The 19,312-nt window shown below is 40.0% G+C and overlaps 1 protein-coding gene across 4 annotated transcripts in view; it reads right to left on the reverse strand.

Moving 5' to 3' along the window:
* Positions 1-2,762: 2,762 nt before the first annotated feature.
* The window catches only part of SYT1 (synaptotagmin 1), a 357,757-nt gene continuing 341,207 nt past the window's right edge, over positions 2,763-19,312 (reverse strand). For all 4 annotated transcript variants that reach the window (XM_055808605.1, XM_055808602.1, XM_055808601.1 and 1 more), the window contains 2 exons: positions 10,701-10,834; positions 2,763-5,910 (listed from right to left, as the gene is read on the reverse strand). In XM_055808605.1, coding sequence (XP_055664580.1) covers positions 5,704-5,910; positions 10,701-10,834 — 341 coding nt within the window. In that variant the 3' untranslated portion in view covers positions 2,763-5,703. The remainder of the gene's footprint in view (positions 5,911-10,700; positions 10,835-19,312) is intronic.

Below are 19,312 nucleotides of genomic sequence, written 5' to 3' on the forward strand. Positions count from 1 at the left end.
CTTCTTAGGGAAGAGTCACGAAATCTTCTAAGCTAAGGTACACCTATGTGAATACAATAAATACAGGGAGAGAACTGTCCCCGGGCTCTGGGAGAATGGGAGCAAAATTAGGGAGGTTTGTGCAGGTTTGTGGGTAACTTTGATTAGTGGAGAAGAGAATATTTTGCCACTTTTGTGCATTGGTCTTTTGACTGAGAAAAACTGAAGTCAGCTGTTTGTTACACTGATAAATAACATCAGCGCATCGCCTGCTGTGTGCTTTCCTTATTGTAAGTAATAAGAGAGTGTACAAATATATGAAATGGTTGACTGAAATTAAAAGTGAGCTGTCAAACTGATGAGACTGGTTCTGTCGGAAGATGAAAATCTTTTGTTTTGGTTTGGGTTTTTTTGGTCTAAATGGCTCTTCAAAAATCTTGGTATGTTACTGCACAGTGCATGCATAGAACAAAAAGACTATACCACACACCCCCTCCACCTTCATTCACCCCAAAAGCCTCAAAGAACTGTCTTTGCTTCCCCAACCTACTCGGCCTCTTTATAAGCTCCATTAAGGATGTCTAGATCATTCCCTAGTTTGTAGAACTTTCTTTTTTAAGTTGAATACAGAATATTCTTGACATAAATCTCTTTGTGTGGCTCTTGTGTCTGAAAATATTGCTGCAGGTGTCAGTCACAAAGTACCATATAGAGTTAAACGTCTTCTCTGTACTAGTTTGTCACATACTTTTGGATCTACGTTTTTGGTACAATATTAACAATTATTCTCTATACTGAATATAAAAATATTTACTGCATATAAGGTAAATGTAGCTAAGACTGGGTAAAAGTTCTTGTGGTATGTATAGAGAAATCCGTTTCCATACTTTCTTTAATGCTTGGATGAACAACAGTGTCTGAACTGACACTGAAAGTAGGGGCTGGGCATGAATTTAGTAGATGTATGGTCTGAAAAGGTCAGTATGTGTATAAGAAACTGAACTGGCAGCCTGAAGTGAAAATGCTAATGCATAAATAAATAAGGGAATTGACTGTTAATCAGAAAATATAACGTTCTAATTTTTGCTTTGCATAACTAACAGGCAATTAACTTTCATTGACTCATGATGTGAAAAGTGATCGAGAGACGTAGATCCTTTGCTTTGGTAACAGTCTGTCAGTTGGGAAGAATGTTTTTCTTTGACAGTTGATTAGGGGTTAAATGAGCTGAATAAAATAGGCAATTTTTGCTGCTTTTCCCAATTAGTGTAACAGCTATTATATGAAACATTTTTCCTTACATTAGTTGTAATGACTGGCTTTAACTGATAAGCCCTGTTGGAAGAACTGGTTTTGATCAACAAGGATGCTGTTTTGGTATTCTCAAGATCTGCAAAAATGGCCGGTGCATATAGGACCTGGATCAAAGTATTTTTATTTATTGACTTTGATAGATTTGGGTCTGCTCTTGAGCAAAATGCTTCTCTTAGGGAAGTACGTGCTTAGTCTGATCATGCAACAGCTTAGGTGGTGAAGAAGGGAGCAGCAGCATCTCATATCTCCATAATATGGTACCTGCCTGTGACTATGGGGAACAATATTGCACCACAGGAGTGTTACCTCAGCTCCTGCAGACCAAGCAGGCATCACCTCACAGCAGAGCTGTAAAGCCACAGATACAAGATTCCAGTCATTCACAGTTTTGGATGAGTAACTGCTCTCTGAATCACAAGGCCCACCAGGAGACGTCAGCCTGCTCTTGCTTGCTGAGAGTGGCATCAGTCCATTTGGTGCTCGTTGACACTAGACGATGAAAAAAAAAATGGCTGGCAGGAAAGAGTGCACTTTCTGAGCAGTGGGAATAGGGAGAAGAGTCAACCATGAAAATACTTATAATGAGCTCTAAGTTGTAATATGGCCTGGTGTAACAACAGCTGTGGTTAAACTGGTGCATATCAGTAATTACCACAGTATGGTTCCTGAAAGGAATGGGCGTATTTCTCTTGAGACTGGGGAAAAACAGGGTAGGGGCAACAGTGATGTGGAAAATGGTTACATAAAACAAATGTAGCTACAGGTTTGAGAGTTTTGGTTGGTTTTTTTATATTATTATTATCTGTTTGGGTTGGGTTTTTGGTGTGTGGTTTGTTTATTGTTTTTTTGTTTTTTTCTGAGCTGTTTCTTTTTGTAGGCTCAGGAACTTGAACTGCTTCACAGCACAGTGTTTTCCTATCATAGTTAGTTTGTGGGTTCACTTCCTCCCACACCTTCTCACTACACCCCCCCCCCCCCCCCCCCCTACAGTTTAAGCTCTTATTTAACGATCTTTAGCCTACTTGAGGCCTGATTTTTATGGCCAGTTCAGAAGTAGCTCTTGAATGTAGGTTAAAATATACCATCTCTCTCCAAAAGAAAACTTCAGCCATGGCTCTTAACACAATTGGCTTGAAAAGTGCTGATGCATAGGTAATTACTTGGAGGTTTTGTTGTGGTATAGTAGCTAGTCCATGTTTTGACAGAGAGTGATGTTTTTGGAGGCAAATAATCAAGCTTTTGGGAAACTGAGGTGATAGTTCTTCATCTGCAGCAGAGGTGGAGAATGCATCTACTGGAGCACTACTGGCTGTGACTGTCTTGCAGCAAACCACGCTGATGAAAGCAGCTTGTCACAGCCCCTTGAAAAGTGCTGTGCTATTACACTTGCAACACTTCAAAGTTTATGATTGTGCTAAAGTGAAACATCTTTTCAAAGTTTTGTATCAAAAGAAAAATGCTAGAACATCAACAGGAAATAAAACATTTTTATTGAATATCTGTGTAATATGTATGTTATTTTTAACGACAATTGGAAAACTCTACTGTGGGAAGTCACTACACAAAGTGAAACAAAATATAAACCACCTCATCAAAAATGAAGGTAAAATACGGCTAAAGTTGTCAGCTCGCGGGCCACGAGCGATATGGCAGGATAAAACACCCCAAACATTTCTACAAGATACAGAGAAAACCCACACAGAGAAACACTCAAGCAGGCAGTAAATATACACAAAGGCAACTAGGATCTTTCTACAGCATCAGATTCTAATACCTCACACAGCTTTGTCAGAAAGGTACATGTGGCTTCTTTTGAGGATGAAAATGTCATCTTGGTCACATGGCAGGTTCAGTCTCTGTGAATCATCGTATCTCACAAACCAGTTCTATGGTGACATTCAGTCTGGCAGTGTAGGAAGAGAAAGCATTAAGAATACCTTAACACAATGAGTCAGTCCTGGCAGTTTGAACCTGCAGCTATCCTGAATGAACAACCAAAAGTTGGAGACCATGAAGCTCTTGTGCTGGAAAGCTACCTGTCTACTTCTCTTTGGTGGGGTTTGGTCCTTAAGGTTAAGATTTTAAATAATTCCAGCTTGATGCTTTGCATGTATGCGCCTGTTTCTATCAGAAAATGTCTCGCTTGTGTTTTTTCTGTGTTTCATGTAAAAAAAGAAAGGAAATGGGTCTTGCTATTCTGACTTTTGGAGGTGGGGAGACATCCAGACTTGTTCTCCTCCCACTTCTTTGCTCCTTCTGTTCTGTCAAATGTACTGAAAACACTGGTGCTTGGCCGTCACGGCACTGACCTCTCAGGCTGTCACACCTCTCCCAGAAGCAAAGCCTTGAGGGAGGCTGTGGAATTTAGTTTTCAGTACACAGTTCTCTGATTACATTCATCTTTGTTCTTTGTCTTCAATAACTTCCGTTAGCTACAATTGATAAGAACTTTAATGGTTACTTCTCATGCCTCCCTCCAAAAGTTATAGCATTTCCACATTTCTGGGGTCGTTTGCATTGCTGAAAATAATGATCTCTTCAAAGCATTATAAATATATTCACAGATTGGAAAGATAAGCGAGGGGCCTCAAAGGACAGTACATGAGATAGAAGTGATGCCCTAAATGACTTGATGAGATGGTACAAGCTGAGATGACATGCTGGCTGGCTGTAAGACAACTATCTACAGTAAAGCGGTGGGGGGCGAGGGCGATTGGAAATGTAGAGTATTGCACAGGGCTTGACAAAATGCTGCGTGGTCAACCCATTTAATATAGCATCCTTGTCCCCTGCATAGCTCTCCAGTTCTAAATTGGTCCGTAATAACTAGAACTGCTTGTGCTATGCGTTCCTTCGGCAGTGCAGTAGAAGGGAATGGCAGTATTATTACAATATCACTACGGAATAAATTGATTGCTATCCACTGAGAAAACTACATTTCTAAGCACACACGGCAGTCACAGTGATACACAGAGCAGTCTTTCAAGACTCTTATGGAATGACTAATAGCTTCATAATAGTGCCATTTACTACATAATAACATTGAAAACATTTAAAAACTCCTCCTGAAACGAGCATCTAGTATACAGAAGAGGTTGCTTCAGTTTTCTAGAACTTGTTCTTTGTTTTCACTTTTTTTTTTTAAAGGACAAATTAAAACTTAAGTATAAATAGTATATAAAAGGTCACTAGCTGTTCTCTTTTGGCTTACTTTGAAGTGCATTTAGAACTATGGCTAAATTTTGTCATCTTCTGATGGGATTACAATACTGTCTGTTCACCATGAAACTATTATTGTATAATAAACTCACACGGCTGTGTCTAAAAAATATTCTGCATTCCTTCTAATCTGAGTCAGTATAATAAAATATTTTGTTACAAAGTCTAATGTGCAAACTCATTATAATGTGGAATTGTGGATGGAATTCACAGTATGCAAATTTTGTATAAAGGTGATAATGGAGAGCTACCCTTGTTTTCATGGCAGCATTTCGCTACAGCTCTGCATCTCCCTCCTCCTTTCCTGCGCCCCGCCCCCCCCCCCCCCCTCCCCCGGTCCCTGCACAACCTCTGCAATGGTGTTACTTTGTACGTTAGATGAAATCATTGCCTCCTATGAAACTGCTTCCTCAACTTTCAATCTAAAGCCATTTCAGTCTGTTATGTGTTTTGCTTTGGAATATATACAAAAAATTATATCCTGGCTTCTGGCTACATCTCCTTGAGGTCAGCCATGGAGCTGCTCAGATCATGCTAAGTTGCCTGTGAAAGAAATCTACCCAATTGAATTTGCCCCTCCAAGATTCACTGTGGACGTGTAGCGTGTTATTAGGATGGTCCAGTTGAAAGCTCAGATTTAAGTTGTCCTTTAAGATGTCAGTGTAACACTACTAGTGCCTTACAAGTTGGAATTTTTTTTCTGGAATGCAGACGATACAATAGTTACCCTATAATATATTATCAGCTCTCCTATATCTCAGTCAATTTACATAATTTAAAATAGAACATCTTATTAAAAACATCTAGATATACACAGATTAGGAAACGTTTACAACATACAAATACACAAACTAGAAATAAATTCTCAGCATACTGGTGTATATATACAACTGTGTGATACAATAAATAATTTCTGTCATGCTCTATCTACACATCATATTGCTTAAAAGAAGAGTAGATCTGGGGGGGCAGTGGTGAAATTAAGCGCCTTTAGAGGGCTCTCTACATTTATATTTGTGCAAATTAAAAATGGGAATTTAGAAGTACAACTGATCTGTGTCAGGAACACATGGCTGGAAATGAAAGGACCCATATTACTGAGGTATTTACAGATACTGGCTAAAGAGCACTATGCGGGCAAACGCAGAAAGGCTTCTTCTTCTTCTTCTTCATAATTTAATTTAATTTAATTTACTTCTTGACTGCCAGCATGGCATCTACCTCCTCCTCGGGCTGTAAGGTGTGCCACTGTGCAATGGGCCGCCGGGGGTTGGCCAACATGTCTGACCAATGCCGCAGCTCCGCTCCGGTGCTATTGTAGCCCACAAAGACTTTCCCGATGGCATCATTCTTGCCAATCTTGTCATAGTCCAAAACAGTCACAACAATTTGCACTTTCTGCAATGAGACAGAGAAAGACCAGTGAGCATGATGGTAAGGGGAAGGTGGGCAGAGATGAATCTTGGGACAGACAACAGCAATGGAGACTCCACAAAGGGGGTAAGTGCGTGACAGCCACTGCAGGTTCCCCCAGCGAGAAGCAAATTCAAACTTGTGTCTTTGCTTCTTGAGAGCCTTCCAAGTAAAATTAAGTTCACAGCCTCCCTGTTAACTGCAAAGTTGCCCCCTTGCCTCGAAGAGCTTTATATGGGAATCAAGGTTGGGTTTTTTTCCTTTAACAGATTCACAATTTATGGATTTTTTTAAGAATTGTTATTGAAAACTTAGACTGCTAGAATTCTGTAGGGCTAAAATGGAGAACTTAAGGTAAGTTAATTCAAAAGTAGTGCAATTTAACACATTGCTATTGTTTAAGTAAATAAGTTACCAGCTAAAATTCAGAAAAAGCACTTCCCCAAGTTAACGTCTGCAATGTTGTTCTCTGTTAATTGCTTTTTCTGCTTCTAAACAACTCTTAGCCATACATCCAGCATGCTAATCAGTTATTTTCAGATAAGTTTAGAAGATAGCTCTTATTGTTACCATATAAGTACACACACACACGTACTCATCTGTGTGTTTATGTGCATGTGCACACATGTAAGTATGTATGTATATTGTGTATATTCAATATATTTATAAAGGAGTCTAGAAAACAGGCTGCATGCTCAGGGTAGTTGGAAAGAAGTATAAACCCCACTGTCTCAGGGCTCTGACACACCTACAACTGAGCTGATGCTGGGGTGCCACTTCTGCTGTAGGAACGGTGATCGCTGGCAAACTGGGTAAAACTATCCCACAAAATCTGCGCGAGCCCATCTGTCATGGCTCATAGGTAATTTTCCATTCACTTAGACTGGAGCACACTGGGAGGTGATGTTCAAGGCAGGCGTTTGTGTATGCACTTGCCTGCACATGCACACATTCCTCTCCTTCAGGTCATCAGTATTTGTTGAAAGAGCACAAACAGCTATTCCCTTCAGTGGAGTGGTGTTGTTCCCCAACAGTGCCTAAGACATTAACAGCCTTGGGCTGATTTTACTAAATTGTAAACGCTTCTCCTTAGGGAGCTTTATTTTTGAAGATGAACCTACAATTCTTTTTCTGATTCATTTCTATCCCATGCTAAATACACACGGCTCCTTTTTACCGTGTGAGTTTCCTGAATTGGAGGAAGAAATGCCCTGAAGCACTTTTTTTCCCAGGAAAATCTTTTATTCTCAAGCATCAGGTTTTTAAATTTAAGGCTTTAAATATATGTAGAATCTGGGTTCCTTACTAGAATGATTAATTTCAGTGCTTGCAATAGAATTATCTTTTAAAAGCAACTGACTCTTTTAAGCATATCTGCAAGACCAGGCTCATGAAGTCTATTTTACAGAGTCCATTCCCTTACAAGATTGTACAATTCACTGAGCCAGAGAGAGATGATTCCAACTGGCACTAAAGTATTTATATAGTTGCTGATGACAAAAGTGTACATCAAACTCAAGACTCTCCCTAGAGCACTCACGATAAAAGGCAATATCCTGAAGCAAGTATTTCTAGATGCCAAAATGATGTTTCAGTGTTGCTGTTTGCAATGCACTCACTTCTAATGTTGATGGTACCTCCCCAAATGAACATTTATGTTTTAGATGTGTATTACACTCACAGATATAAAAAGTAAGCACAAGGCTATTACTTTACAGTACAAAAAAAAGTTTCCTGCTGTACCTAGAAGCTTGCGGGCTAGTTACTATTGGGTTTTTCTTTTCTTGGGGGGGGGGGGGGGGGGGGCATTAATCCTAAGACAACAATGAACCCTGTAAACAAAAGACCCTTTTCCTTGCTCTATAAAGATGTCACAACAGCTAGCTCAGATGATTAACTCTGAGATGATTTTCACCTCGTGGTCTCTGGCTTAAACCTGCAGAGAAATGTGAGCATCTCTTTGCCTTTGTACCATGTATTAAAGGAACAGATGCACGGCAAAACCCAAGAGGTGCTTGTAGAAAGCACCACCTCTGCTAATAAACACTTGGATTAACAGTTTGCTTGGTGTGATTAAGCATTCTTTGGACTGAAAGGGCCTGGAGACATTGCTACCTACAAAGGCAGTGTGTCTTGCACATGACAAAACACATGCTTGATCTGCCTGTAGTAACAGCATTTGACTTCCCAGTGGTGTTCTCCCATTACCCTAAAAGACATCACTTTTCTTCCTTAAGAGCTACAATCCACAGTCACTATTAAATTGTTGAAAGTGTTACTGTTTGGCCCATATTAAATAGCATAGATTCACTGCTATTGAGCTGCTTTCCCTCCATGAGCTCCTTGTCTTCGCTCTCCAACAATCAAGAAACTTGTATAACCATTATTTTTTATTTGACTGTGAAAGTTTACTTAATGACTTTTACATGAGTTACCCAAAAGCCACAGTGATTTTTACCATACTAAGTCTAAATAACACTTAAAATGTGTTTTTCTAATGATGCAATCACTTCACTAACCATAATGAAATAACTTCTAAATATAGTCTTTTATAACTAACTCCAAAATACCATGGACCAAAGTCCGTAATTACAGATTTTACATTGAAGCTATATACTGAAGTAAATACCTATAAAGTTATTATAATAAACATTAAAAAAAAAAAAAAAAGGCAAGCAAAAATTTAAACAGCTAAACCACAATACTTCTTGCAGGTCCTATCTCCACCTTACAAAACTGACATGGAATTATAAAGCAAAATGGCCAAGTACCCACAGAATGCACTTAACCATGCCAAAACTCTGATCTGATAACTTGGAGGTGCCCATTCCAGTTCCCCAGTCCTGTCCCTATTTGGAAATCAAGACATTCATGGACTAAATTGCTAGAGAGGCTCAACTTGATTAATCCTTTTTTTGCCTCTGTGTCTTTGATGCTTGTTATGAGATCTTTCACAAGCACACAGACCAGCTTTTATTAAAATAAATGGGAATTAGACCCCACTGGATTTCCCATTTTTTGATTCCTAGAGCCCACAAACCCCACAGTACACGCTGCATGTGGGCTATGAAGAAACTCTAAACAGGCTGATGATGCATTCCAGTCACTATTCTTACTGCCTCACCTTGTCTATTTTTATTACCTTTGTCAGTACCAAGTCAATAAAAACCAAGCAGGCAGCTTTAGTTGAAATGTAGGCCTTGGCTCCTGGGCCAGTTGCTATCAAAGTCCAAGATACAGAGTCTCAAAACCTGTACCATGCTTTCATCTAATCAAGAGAGGGGTCCCAGTTTGGCTCAGGCCATTTAAACTTTCAAACTACGAGTAGCATGGCACCTAACTCATATGTAGACCTCTCACAGGCCACAAAAGGATGTAATCCCAAACTACTTTAATTATGGTCATTCAAACTGGGATGATGCCCTGGAGGTACGCTTTACACATTCAGCTCCACCCAGAAAAGCTCCTGCCTTGCTTAATACCTCCATGGTCACAGGGCTCTGTGGGCAGGTGGGAAGCCAGCATACAGTTCTTTTCTCTTCTGAGAGTATTTACATGGATACATCTCCCCTGCCAATGAATGCTCTAACAAGGGCACAAAATAATGAAATAGTTTCACACTAATGGTTAATGCTTTAAAAAAATAAAGAAGGCCTGTACCAATTGATCTTTATGTGGTTTACACTACCTAGATCACACCAAAGACCAAAGTCTCTCCCTTTCCAAGAGAACCACCCAACTAACAGGTGATCTTATGCTCTGTGGCCAGCCATATACTTATTATTTATGCAGAAATTAATGCTGCACTCTCATCATAAGCTATAGGCACAGGTGACAAGAGTACTTGCTTACAACATTGAAGATATAGGTTTAAATTCACTTAGGGAGGAGAGTGAATTGGATGCAGGTTTCCCACATGCCTCCTGAGATGGAAAAAAAGAGCTTCTCTCTTGTGAGAAAAGGCTAGTTAATATCAGAAGTTGTTAAATCTCACTCTCACGAATAAGAGATTATTTGCCTCCAGTAGCTCAGCCCAAAGGTAGGTAACAGAGTCCCTGAAAAAAAGACACAATGCCTTGTTCTGGTATTTCCCACTGCTAATGTAGGTGACTTCCAGCTCACTGTGCTGACCTCTGAGGCCCCGTCATTTTAGGGGACAGCAGCAGCACCTGGAGAGCTGCTGGAAGATCCCCTGCGGTGCCTAGAAAGAGGTACTGCAGTACTGACCCCTGAGAATCTCAAATGTCTTTTTCAAAGGGATGTAGGAATCATTGAAAAAGTTTTCCTGGTGCGGTGAATACAACTTGAAAACAAGTTGTGATTAAATTAGGTGTTTTACTTCAGAGGGATGCTGCAGTGCTTTCAACAAACAGGACCAATAAATGCATAGGGAACACATTTAACTGATGATGCCCATTTATTATTTCAACTAATTTGGGGAAAATTGCTATATATGCCTTTTCTTTTATCCCTATACTTTTTTGCTGGCACACTCCTTCACTGTCACCCTATGGATATTTTTTTTTCCAGAATCCATTTTTGTTAACAGAAAATGTCAGTTACCCATTTCTCACTGATGAATCAAAGCTTCGTAAGTACTGTGCATTTTATCATTTCCCTCTTGAAGCAGTCACACTCATCTAATGTAGCACAGGGCTGGCACCTAGGTGCTAATGAAGGCACGCACACGTGATAATTAACAAGATTCCTGTTAAATATTTATAAGGGCTGACAAATGTAATGCAAAGGGAAGACAAAACACTGTTTGACATTACCTGAATTTGCTCAAATGGTACTTCAAAGCTGAAAGACTCATTGTAGTAGGGATTCAGAGTGTTCTTTTTAATTGTAGTCTTTTTCTTCTTCAGCCTCTTACCGTTCTGCATCAGATGGATCTTCACATAGGGATCTAAGTAATCAACACAAGAAGCAGAGCTAAGAACAGTAGTTCAGTAAGTTTTATACAGATTTTAACCCTACACACACATTTAAGAGTCGATGAAAAAAGAAAGAAAAACCTTTAGCAACAAACAGCTTGTATTTAAACAAAGTCCTAATTTCCACCATGTGTGACTGTGAAGTTCTTGATGGAAAAAGGTACAAAACATTTATTGCATTATCCCCTTAACATCATGAAGGAGGGGTAAATTCCCACCTAACTTTGTTCCATAGCTCATTAACCATCCTGGAAATGTCTTTACGTTAACATCTTTTATTTGCTGCAAACATTTCTTAGCAATGGGGCTGTCTGGTGGTTTTCCCAGGAGCCGTGGGTGCTGCCGAATGCACGAGTGGTGGGCACAGGGCTCAGTGGCTGGCTGCTCTTCAGCTGCCTGGCAGCTCTTCACATTGCTCCTTGGGCAGGAGCTGCACTGTGCTTCTCCCACCCTCTGACCTCCCCAGCAGCTGCTACTGACAGTGATTTCATGGCAGGAAGGGACTTTACCCCTTAAATGCCGGTTCTCTTACCTTAGTGCTACGTGCAGCCAGAGCAAGGTGCAGGCCACTGTACTGGTGTAAATTATGAATTGGTTTTGCCACGGTCTATTGAATTCCCATTCTTATTTTGTATGACTTCTGGTGGCAAAGTAACATAACTGATTTGGTACCTAATCAGGTATTCCTTGCACAAACAAAGCTCTTGTGGACATTGCTGCTGTGAAGTGATATCTTAGTAGTTATACTTCCAATGGAAATTTTGCCTGCTTAAAAGAATAGCGGTTAGAACTCAATCTGTTACAAGAGCCATGTTCCCGTTCAGAGAATGAACTAGCAGTTCTTCCATGGTGGTGTTCATTAGCAGCACCTTCACTGAGCTCAGTTATTTTTCTGTTTAGGCCTAGTACAAAGCACCATTTGAAGCATCTCAAGCTCATCCTTTTCAACAACCTGTATGGTACTGTCACCAAAATTTGGGTAGGTTCCTCTCTTGGCTTTAGGCAGCTGAACTGCGATGTAGGTCAAGGCAAGTCTTCCCTCTAGTGAGCTGGTAAGAGCTATACAAAGCACCAGCTAGCCACAGGTCATCTGTGGTATAAATCAGGAGAGCCTAAATACAAACTGTCAAAGGAATGGGCTTCTCCTTTCCCTCCTGAGAAAAGGATGGGGCTACAGAAGAAGAATGACAAATGAACACTGAACTTAAATATTATCACTATGAGCAAACCACGCTTTATGACTCTGCAATGAAATTCATGTACAGAAGAGTAATCGCATTCTGCTACAGTCAAAATATGCCTTGCTGTGGAAACACAGGAGTTTGGGACAGCTAAGTTACTGGGGTGACTTGATCATGATCTACAGTACCTCTGAAGGGAGCATAATTTTGGTAGTCGACTCTTCAAGCCAGCAGACAAGGGCGTAATATCCAACGGCTATGAGAAGAAACTAGAAAAATTCTAATTTAGAAATATGCATGTACTTTATAGTAAGACTGAAACAGCTGGAATAGCTTCTCAGTGCTGTGAACTCTCTGTTATAGTGGGTTAAGATTCCTTCTCCCTCAAAAGACTCAAGTTCAAATAGAAATTAAATCTGGGTAGGTTTATGCTTAAGGCTAGACAGGGTTGCAAGGGTTCCTTTTGGCTGCACAATGTATGAATTAAGGACTATCATGTGAACAGCAGAAATGCTAGCAAAAAGCCAACAGAAGCCTATTTCTTTTTGAATACTGATTTCAACAGCAACAGCATACAGGTTTTGAAGGTGGAAAACAGGCAGATATGGACTCCTTCAGCATTAGTTTATACTTGAGAAAGGCTCATCTACCCCATTACGTTTGCTGAGGCTCCATGCTGAATGCACAATTGTTTTAACAGGAAACTAATGTTTTATGTATAGCTAATATATAGTAAGAAAGTATCACCAGTGGTAGACTGTTAAGAAATGGAAATGAGATAAAATGCTGTTTAAATATAATTTGAGTAACTAGAGTAAGCTGGGAGGCTAAACAGTTTAGTAATACATTATTATTAAGGGGATTAGAAGCAAAGAATTCTGTTAAAGTAAATGCAGTTAATATAAACCAGTCCTTTAGCGATCTGTGCCTGTGCACATAACAGATTTTATGATTATTCATATGCCCATAAAGAACTGTATGATTTATATAGTGACACATATATATTCCTATCTTGATAAACATTCCATATTTTGAAGAAAAATGTTTTTAACTTAGAATTCAAGTCTATGTGAGTGCTCAGGGTCTACATGTATCTTCACTTTAAATGATTTGCTTCTATTGACCTTCTATCATCATGATCGTGTTGGAGCAAAATCTGACCTGGGATAACTCATGGCCATGGGACAAAGCCCAGAAGCTAGGTTTCTGCGGTTTCTTTTTCATGTCCTTATTAGCTGCTTCTGTTTGTCTGTCTGGGGATTTGAGTTAGGCTCAATAAAATGCTGGTTGTTCAGTAGGGAAGATCCAAGTGGTTGGGTCTTTTCTTCCTTGACAGTGCACAACTGTCAGTGGCAGAGGTCCCTAAGGGGGCATAACATGTGGTACAATTTCATCTTTTTTTTTCATCCAGGAGTAAAATTGTCGTCCTAATCCAAATACAAAGCAAATGTGACCTAACTGAAATCTTGTTCCTTCTCTTCTAGTTTCAGAGGAAAGTATTAAATAAGTTCACTCATCACAAACATTTCAAATGAGAACAGGATGTCCAGCTCAAGTAAGTGGATGGGCCAATAGAGATTTTAACTGTATTTATCCTCATTAGATTGTGCATCCACTGCTTATCTCTTGAAGTATCCTGGTCTTACCTAGGTCTCCCCTCTCTTCATTCTTCTGTGTCTCATGTATGAGCCCCTCCACCAACGCATTATCTTCAGATACACTCTCCCATATGCCACAACACCATCCCTAACAACTCCCTCCACTCTCCAGTAATCTATTTGCTTGTGATCGATACAGACAACCTGATACCTAACGACAGACATTCTGCGACTTCATGAATAAATCCCTGATAAAGAGAGATTCTCTTCCACCAAATAACAGAAGTTGAACTGCTTGGAGTCAATTACTGGAGGAAGGGAGGATAATCAAAAGAAAGCAGAACCTCTGGAAGATGCCAGTCTCCAGTGATTTTTCTGAGATAAAGTTTAGTGCTAATGGAAACATCTCTCCTCTCTACTTGCAACATAACCTCAGTGCTGGCACTATTACTCATGCTGAGTAATACTTTAATATGTAAATAGTCTCACTGAATAAGTGAGACTAGTAAGGATGACAGAACTGATATTACAGCCCAGCAATAATAAATTGGCTGTTGAGTGCATAGCTTACACATTAAGGGCAGGATTCTTTTGACTGAGTAGAAATGTCTACATCTGACACCAATGAAACTAAATAATTTCTCTTTATGTATTCTGGACAGTTGTCTCATTCCAGAGTAAATATGTGCCTTTGGTCAAATAAATTGCGCCCCAAAATACTTATTTCTCTCCAATGATACATGACAGCCTATTCATATTCATGTAAACAGTTACACCGAAGAAACTTCAAGTTAGAAAAGGTGGACATAATTAGGGTTTTTTTCCTCCAGTTTTATTACTTTCAAGTAAACAGGGATTTTGATCTGCATTACAGCCACAGGTATCTGTGGCTGGACCTTACCCATCTGTCCGAAAGAAAGTGTGTTGCATTCAGAGCATTATGGATGCCCTTCTGCTGAAGGGGATAGAATGGCTGTGTCTTTTGCTTAATAATTAATATTAAGCAATGTATGGGATTAAATAAAATTCTGCTATTTATTCCCTTGTTAACGGTCTACCCATGAATGCTAAAAAGATGTACAATTCATAACTGATTGTGCATTGTAGATTTTACAACAACGTCTCAAGGGAGGCTAGCTGAATAGCTTTTAAAGCACTAGTGGACCTGCTGACACATTTTATATTCCTGAAGTTTCCAGTAAGATGCCAACACATTATTTAAAAGATAGCTGAAATGGTATGTAATCTCAGGTAAAGACTTCTGGAGTCATTTGGACCGTGAGGCATATGCATACAATTAGAACCCTCTTAAAATAATGACTAGTCTACAACATGATGATGATGAACAAGATGCACTTCATTAGTAGAGGTTTTACAAAAGCAAACTTTACAGCTGAAAAAACCCCCACTACAACTCAAAAGAAGAAAATTGTGGCTAATGACAACATCTGAAGAAAAGGGGGAACTTGAGAACGACTGCTTGTCAGTGGATATAGGATGAAAAATTTGTTACAGGGATCAGTAATCATTTTCCACCTAGGCGGGAGAGAGTTCAGCACACAAATTTCTAATTGTATGGATCTTCAGCAGAAAAGCGTCAACAACATACTCAGCTTGAGATGGTTTTACTACAATGGTTTATTCTGAGCACAAACAGAAGGATGGTGCCAATCTTTGTTAAATATTTTTAAGGCTTCTGGTAATCTAATCAAAATATGAAAAGAAAGCACCTAGGAAGTTGACAAATTTGAAAAATGCTACAGAGGTGACACTGGAATTGATTGGGTATGCAATTACAGTCCTGAGCCTGTGTGCGGGGGGGAGCCTAATGGTTTAAAAAGAAATAAAAAAAAACCCAACACATAGCTCTGTGTGTTGGGATCAGAAAATACCCTTTACAGGCCTCAAGTAAGCCTAACATGGTCAACAGGAAAAGAACTGAGCCAGAACAAACTAGTCATAGATAGAGCTGAATAAAGTTTCATATACCAAAACACTGTAATAAGATGTTCTCAACTAAATGTAGAAACAAAAAAGAAATATGGTGCTAGAATTGCCTATGGCTGTATTTTTGTCTTCAAAATGTTCAGGATAACTGGGTGCTAATTAGCACGTTTTTCTCCATCAGAAGAGAATTTATGCCAAAGCACACATCACTGACATTTAGAGCAAAGATGTCAGCAGACAGTAGTTCCTCCATTCCAGGAAGCAGAACAAATTCCTTAAGAGCTTAGAAATCGATCCAAGAACTAAAGAAAATCAGGTTTGGAAATGCAGTCTTATAAATAGCTCTGAAAATGTGGTTAGGACAGAGGTGACTTGCAGGGTGGATCGTTAGTTCCAAGCTAAAGAGCCATAATCACCCTCATCCTGCAGCAGCGAAGCGGGGTGGAAAGCTGATGAAATGCCAAGCCAGAGCCTTAGACCAGAGCTAGAGCAGCACTAGATTCAATATTGCACCCTTAACCTGCTCCTATTCCATGCAAACACTCTTCAGATGAAGTTTTTTTTGGCTTACAGGAGCGGGCAGCAGGGAGAACAGCAATTTTATACAGCAAACAACTTTATTTTCTATACAGACTGTGCCAGGGATGAATGCTGACAGCATCAGCAATGCCTGCATGCTTGCTTCTGCCTTTGAGGAGTAGTTGCCAGAGCTGTGCTACAGAAAGGAGCAGGGCTCTCAGAGTGGAGCAAAACAGGATGAACTTCCCTGGGAGTTCCCACAGATCTGCTGATTTTTCCTAAGGATCATGGGACATGCTCCCTCTGTGGGCATATAAACTCTTCTCTATCAAGAGAGGGATGATTCACATGATGCTTGAGGCATCCGGGCCATGGACAATTTGCTGTGACTTTTTTTTCTTCTGTTTATTCATGTAAGGATGAGAGGGGATAATTAAAGTCTCTGAAATAATGAGTTTAGAGTGATATTGTGCCTGGATTGTCTAAACTAGTATTTTTCAGATGAATGGAAAGCTTGGAATGGGAAGGAAAGCCAGAGGGGGAAAATGTGTTATCTGGGAAAGAAACAATATAAGGTACAATTACTAAGAAGGAGTACAAGTGCTATGGTACCTTCCAGATTGCATAAAAGTTATAGTTTATATTCATTGATACGAGCTGTTGGGCCTTCTACCTTCCTCCAATTGAGCAAATTGAAGTTGGAACATTATTTTTAAGGAGCAGCTGATGTCTCAAGGGAAATACTGGAAAACATTCTCATTAGAAACAATTCTCTTAGCATAAAATGTAGGGTTTGTGAGTTTTCTTCTTATCACATTTCCTTGAAAACAGGATTGTTGATTTTTTTAGAAGTTTATTTGCTGCATAACGCCCAGTCCTCAGCTAAAGTTGACATTTAGCTACTCTCATCATAGTTTCCATAAGCCCACCAGGCTGCAGATTACTTGACGTTATTGGCCAAATCTTTAGCTGTAACCAGTACTTGATCAATACACAAGGGAAAGGTGGCCAGCGCAAGTATTTGCTGTAGATTCCCGTGCAGCATCGATGCCAGTCCTGACCCCAGCAAAACAATTTTAAAAAACATTTTAATAAGCGGGCTGAGGATTGAGTGGTGTGCCCGTGAGACTCTCCCAACACCACCCAGTACCGTATAGGTCGTGAATGGAGTTTTGAAATTGCAAGCAGCTCAGATGGGCTGCCAAAGTGGCCCTGATCGCTGCAAACAGTTTACTTAAAAAGACTCATCTTACACTTGCTAACATCTATCTGTGCCCCCTGGGTAAACTGCTCCAGATGCAGCGTATGCGCACACAGAGAGTTCACTACGCATCAGGCCCTTTCTTGCTCATCTTGTATGTCATAGCGCAACAAGTTAGATGACTTCAGATTACATATTTCCATCAGCCTCTTTAAAAGAAGATGCCTTAAGACTGGATAAGTTATAAAAGAAAACATTTGTAATGTCAAGTTCAATAACATTAGACAGATTCTCGAAAGAGTAATGGAGACTAGTAATCCATTTACAGTGGGGAAGAAGGGGTTGGCATTTATAAAAACTAGCAATAGCCTGCCTATAATGAAAAAAGTTAGAGTGTAGCAAAGAAGTCTCAAAGTAACAGCTCTTCACTGGTGTGCAGTTAGACGAACATCAAGTTGCTGCTGAAATGCTGAATTCAGAGAACCAGGGAGCCTTGGGAAGGAGGAGGTGCTGTAAAACTGACAGTGAGCCAACGATTCCCTCACCCAAGAATCCCAGACTGAGGTTGCTGAACACGTAGAGCTGACAGTGGAAACAGAAATGTTCATGGTGGCCTAAGGGCTATTCAGCCAACACTTGAGTCTGCAATTCCACCCACAGTGCTTCCAACTGGAACATAACAACAAATGTTACAGTGCCAGATGGGCAAAGTAGCAGAAAACTGGGGGGGGGGAGGAGAGGAAAAGCAGCAAAAAAAAGCTGCCAAAACTTATTTAAAACCAGCACAAATTAGTGCTCATGAACTTATGATTAAGTTTACTGCCAGAGCAAGGGCAGCTGATCTGTCTCTTTTGCATCCAAGCAGTTCATTTCAGCATAGTTACACACAGACAAAACAAGCAGCTTTATAAAGTGCAGCAAGTGTGGGTCGAACCAACAGGAAAACGTAGCTTGAGTTTTGGCTCTGGGTAAACACAGAATGCTCTTGTGGAAATGCAAAGCAACTGAACCAAGCACTTTGTTAATGTGACTACATGGAAACTACGAGCATCAAAGCAGCAAACCTTGCTCCCCTGTATTTATACTGAAAGGGCAAGAACTGACTGCTCATGAAGCTTGAATGTTGTTACAAGGGGGGAAAGACAGCACAGCATTTTAAAACTTTAACTTACTGGAGAAGGGCACCTGCAATCTTAGATAATAATTAAAAGAAATAAAAAAGCATATTGTAATATGTCATGTTTGTATACAAATAGAAAGAATACAATAGCAACTAAGATGAGGGAGGCATTAACGTCAAATGGTGGAAAGGTATTAATAGGGGCTGCTGATACAGGCAGACTCTCCAGTACAGGAATTCAGACAGAAACCAAAGCAAGCTGGCAATACTTCAGGCAGCAAATTCCAGCAGACTGCTGAGTTTGAATCTATGTAATGCCTTTTGATGAGATAGGGAAAAAAATAATTAAATTTATATTTATTAAATTGGTGGTACTGAAAATACCAGAAGATAATACTTAGAGGTTTACAGAGATTCAAAATACTGTCCTCAAGTGAACTGGGGAGGAAGGAAGGAAGGGGGAAAACATATTGACTGAGGAATAATGATGGGCAGAAGAGCAGAGAGATAAGCAGAAGAACGTAATACAGAAAACCCCAAACAACCCAACGTTCAAAAGCAGACCATGTGGGATGTTTTAGCAGAAGACAACAGGAGCTGGGTACATAATGATGTATTGCACTGGACTGTTAGTGAGTACCTGGAAGTCCTACAGATCTGAGCTGGCTATCTAGTAAGTCCATGCAGGGAGGTGTATCAATATTTAGGTAGAACTGCCCTACCTCCCCCTGAGGCACATGCTGCTGAGTGGAGGCCACAATTCAAAAATCAGGCTGAAAAAGCAAGCACATGAAGAGCATTAGATGGTGAAGGCTGGGGTTTGGAAGGGCCAGACACCTGGGTGGAGAGCTGCCTCAACACACCTGGAAAAAGTGTGATGGAGA

Source organism: Falco peregrinus, chromosome 6, assembly GCF_023634155.1.
Source record: "Falco peregrinus isolate bFalPer1 chromosome 6, bFalPer1.pri, whole genome shotgun sequence".
NCBI lineage: Eukaryota > Metazoa > Chordata > Aves > Falconiformes > Falconidae > Falco > Falco peregrinus.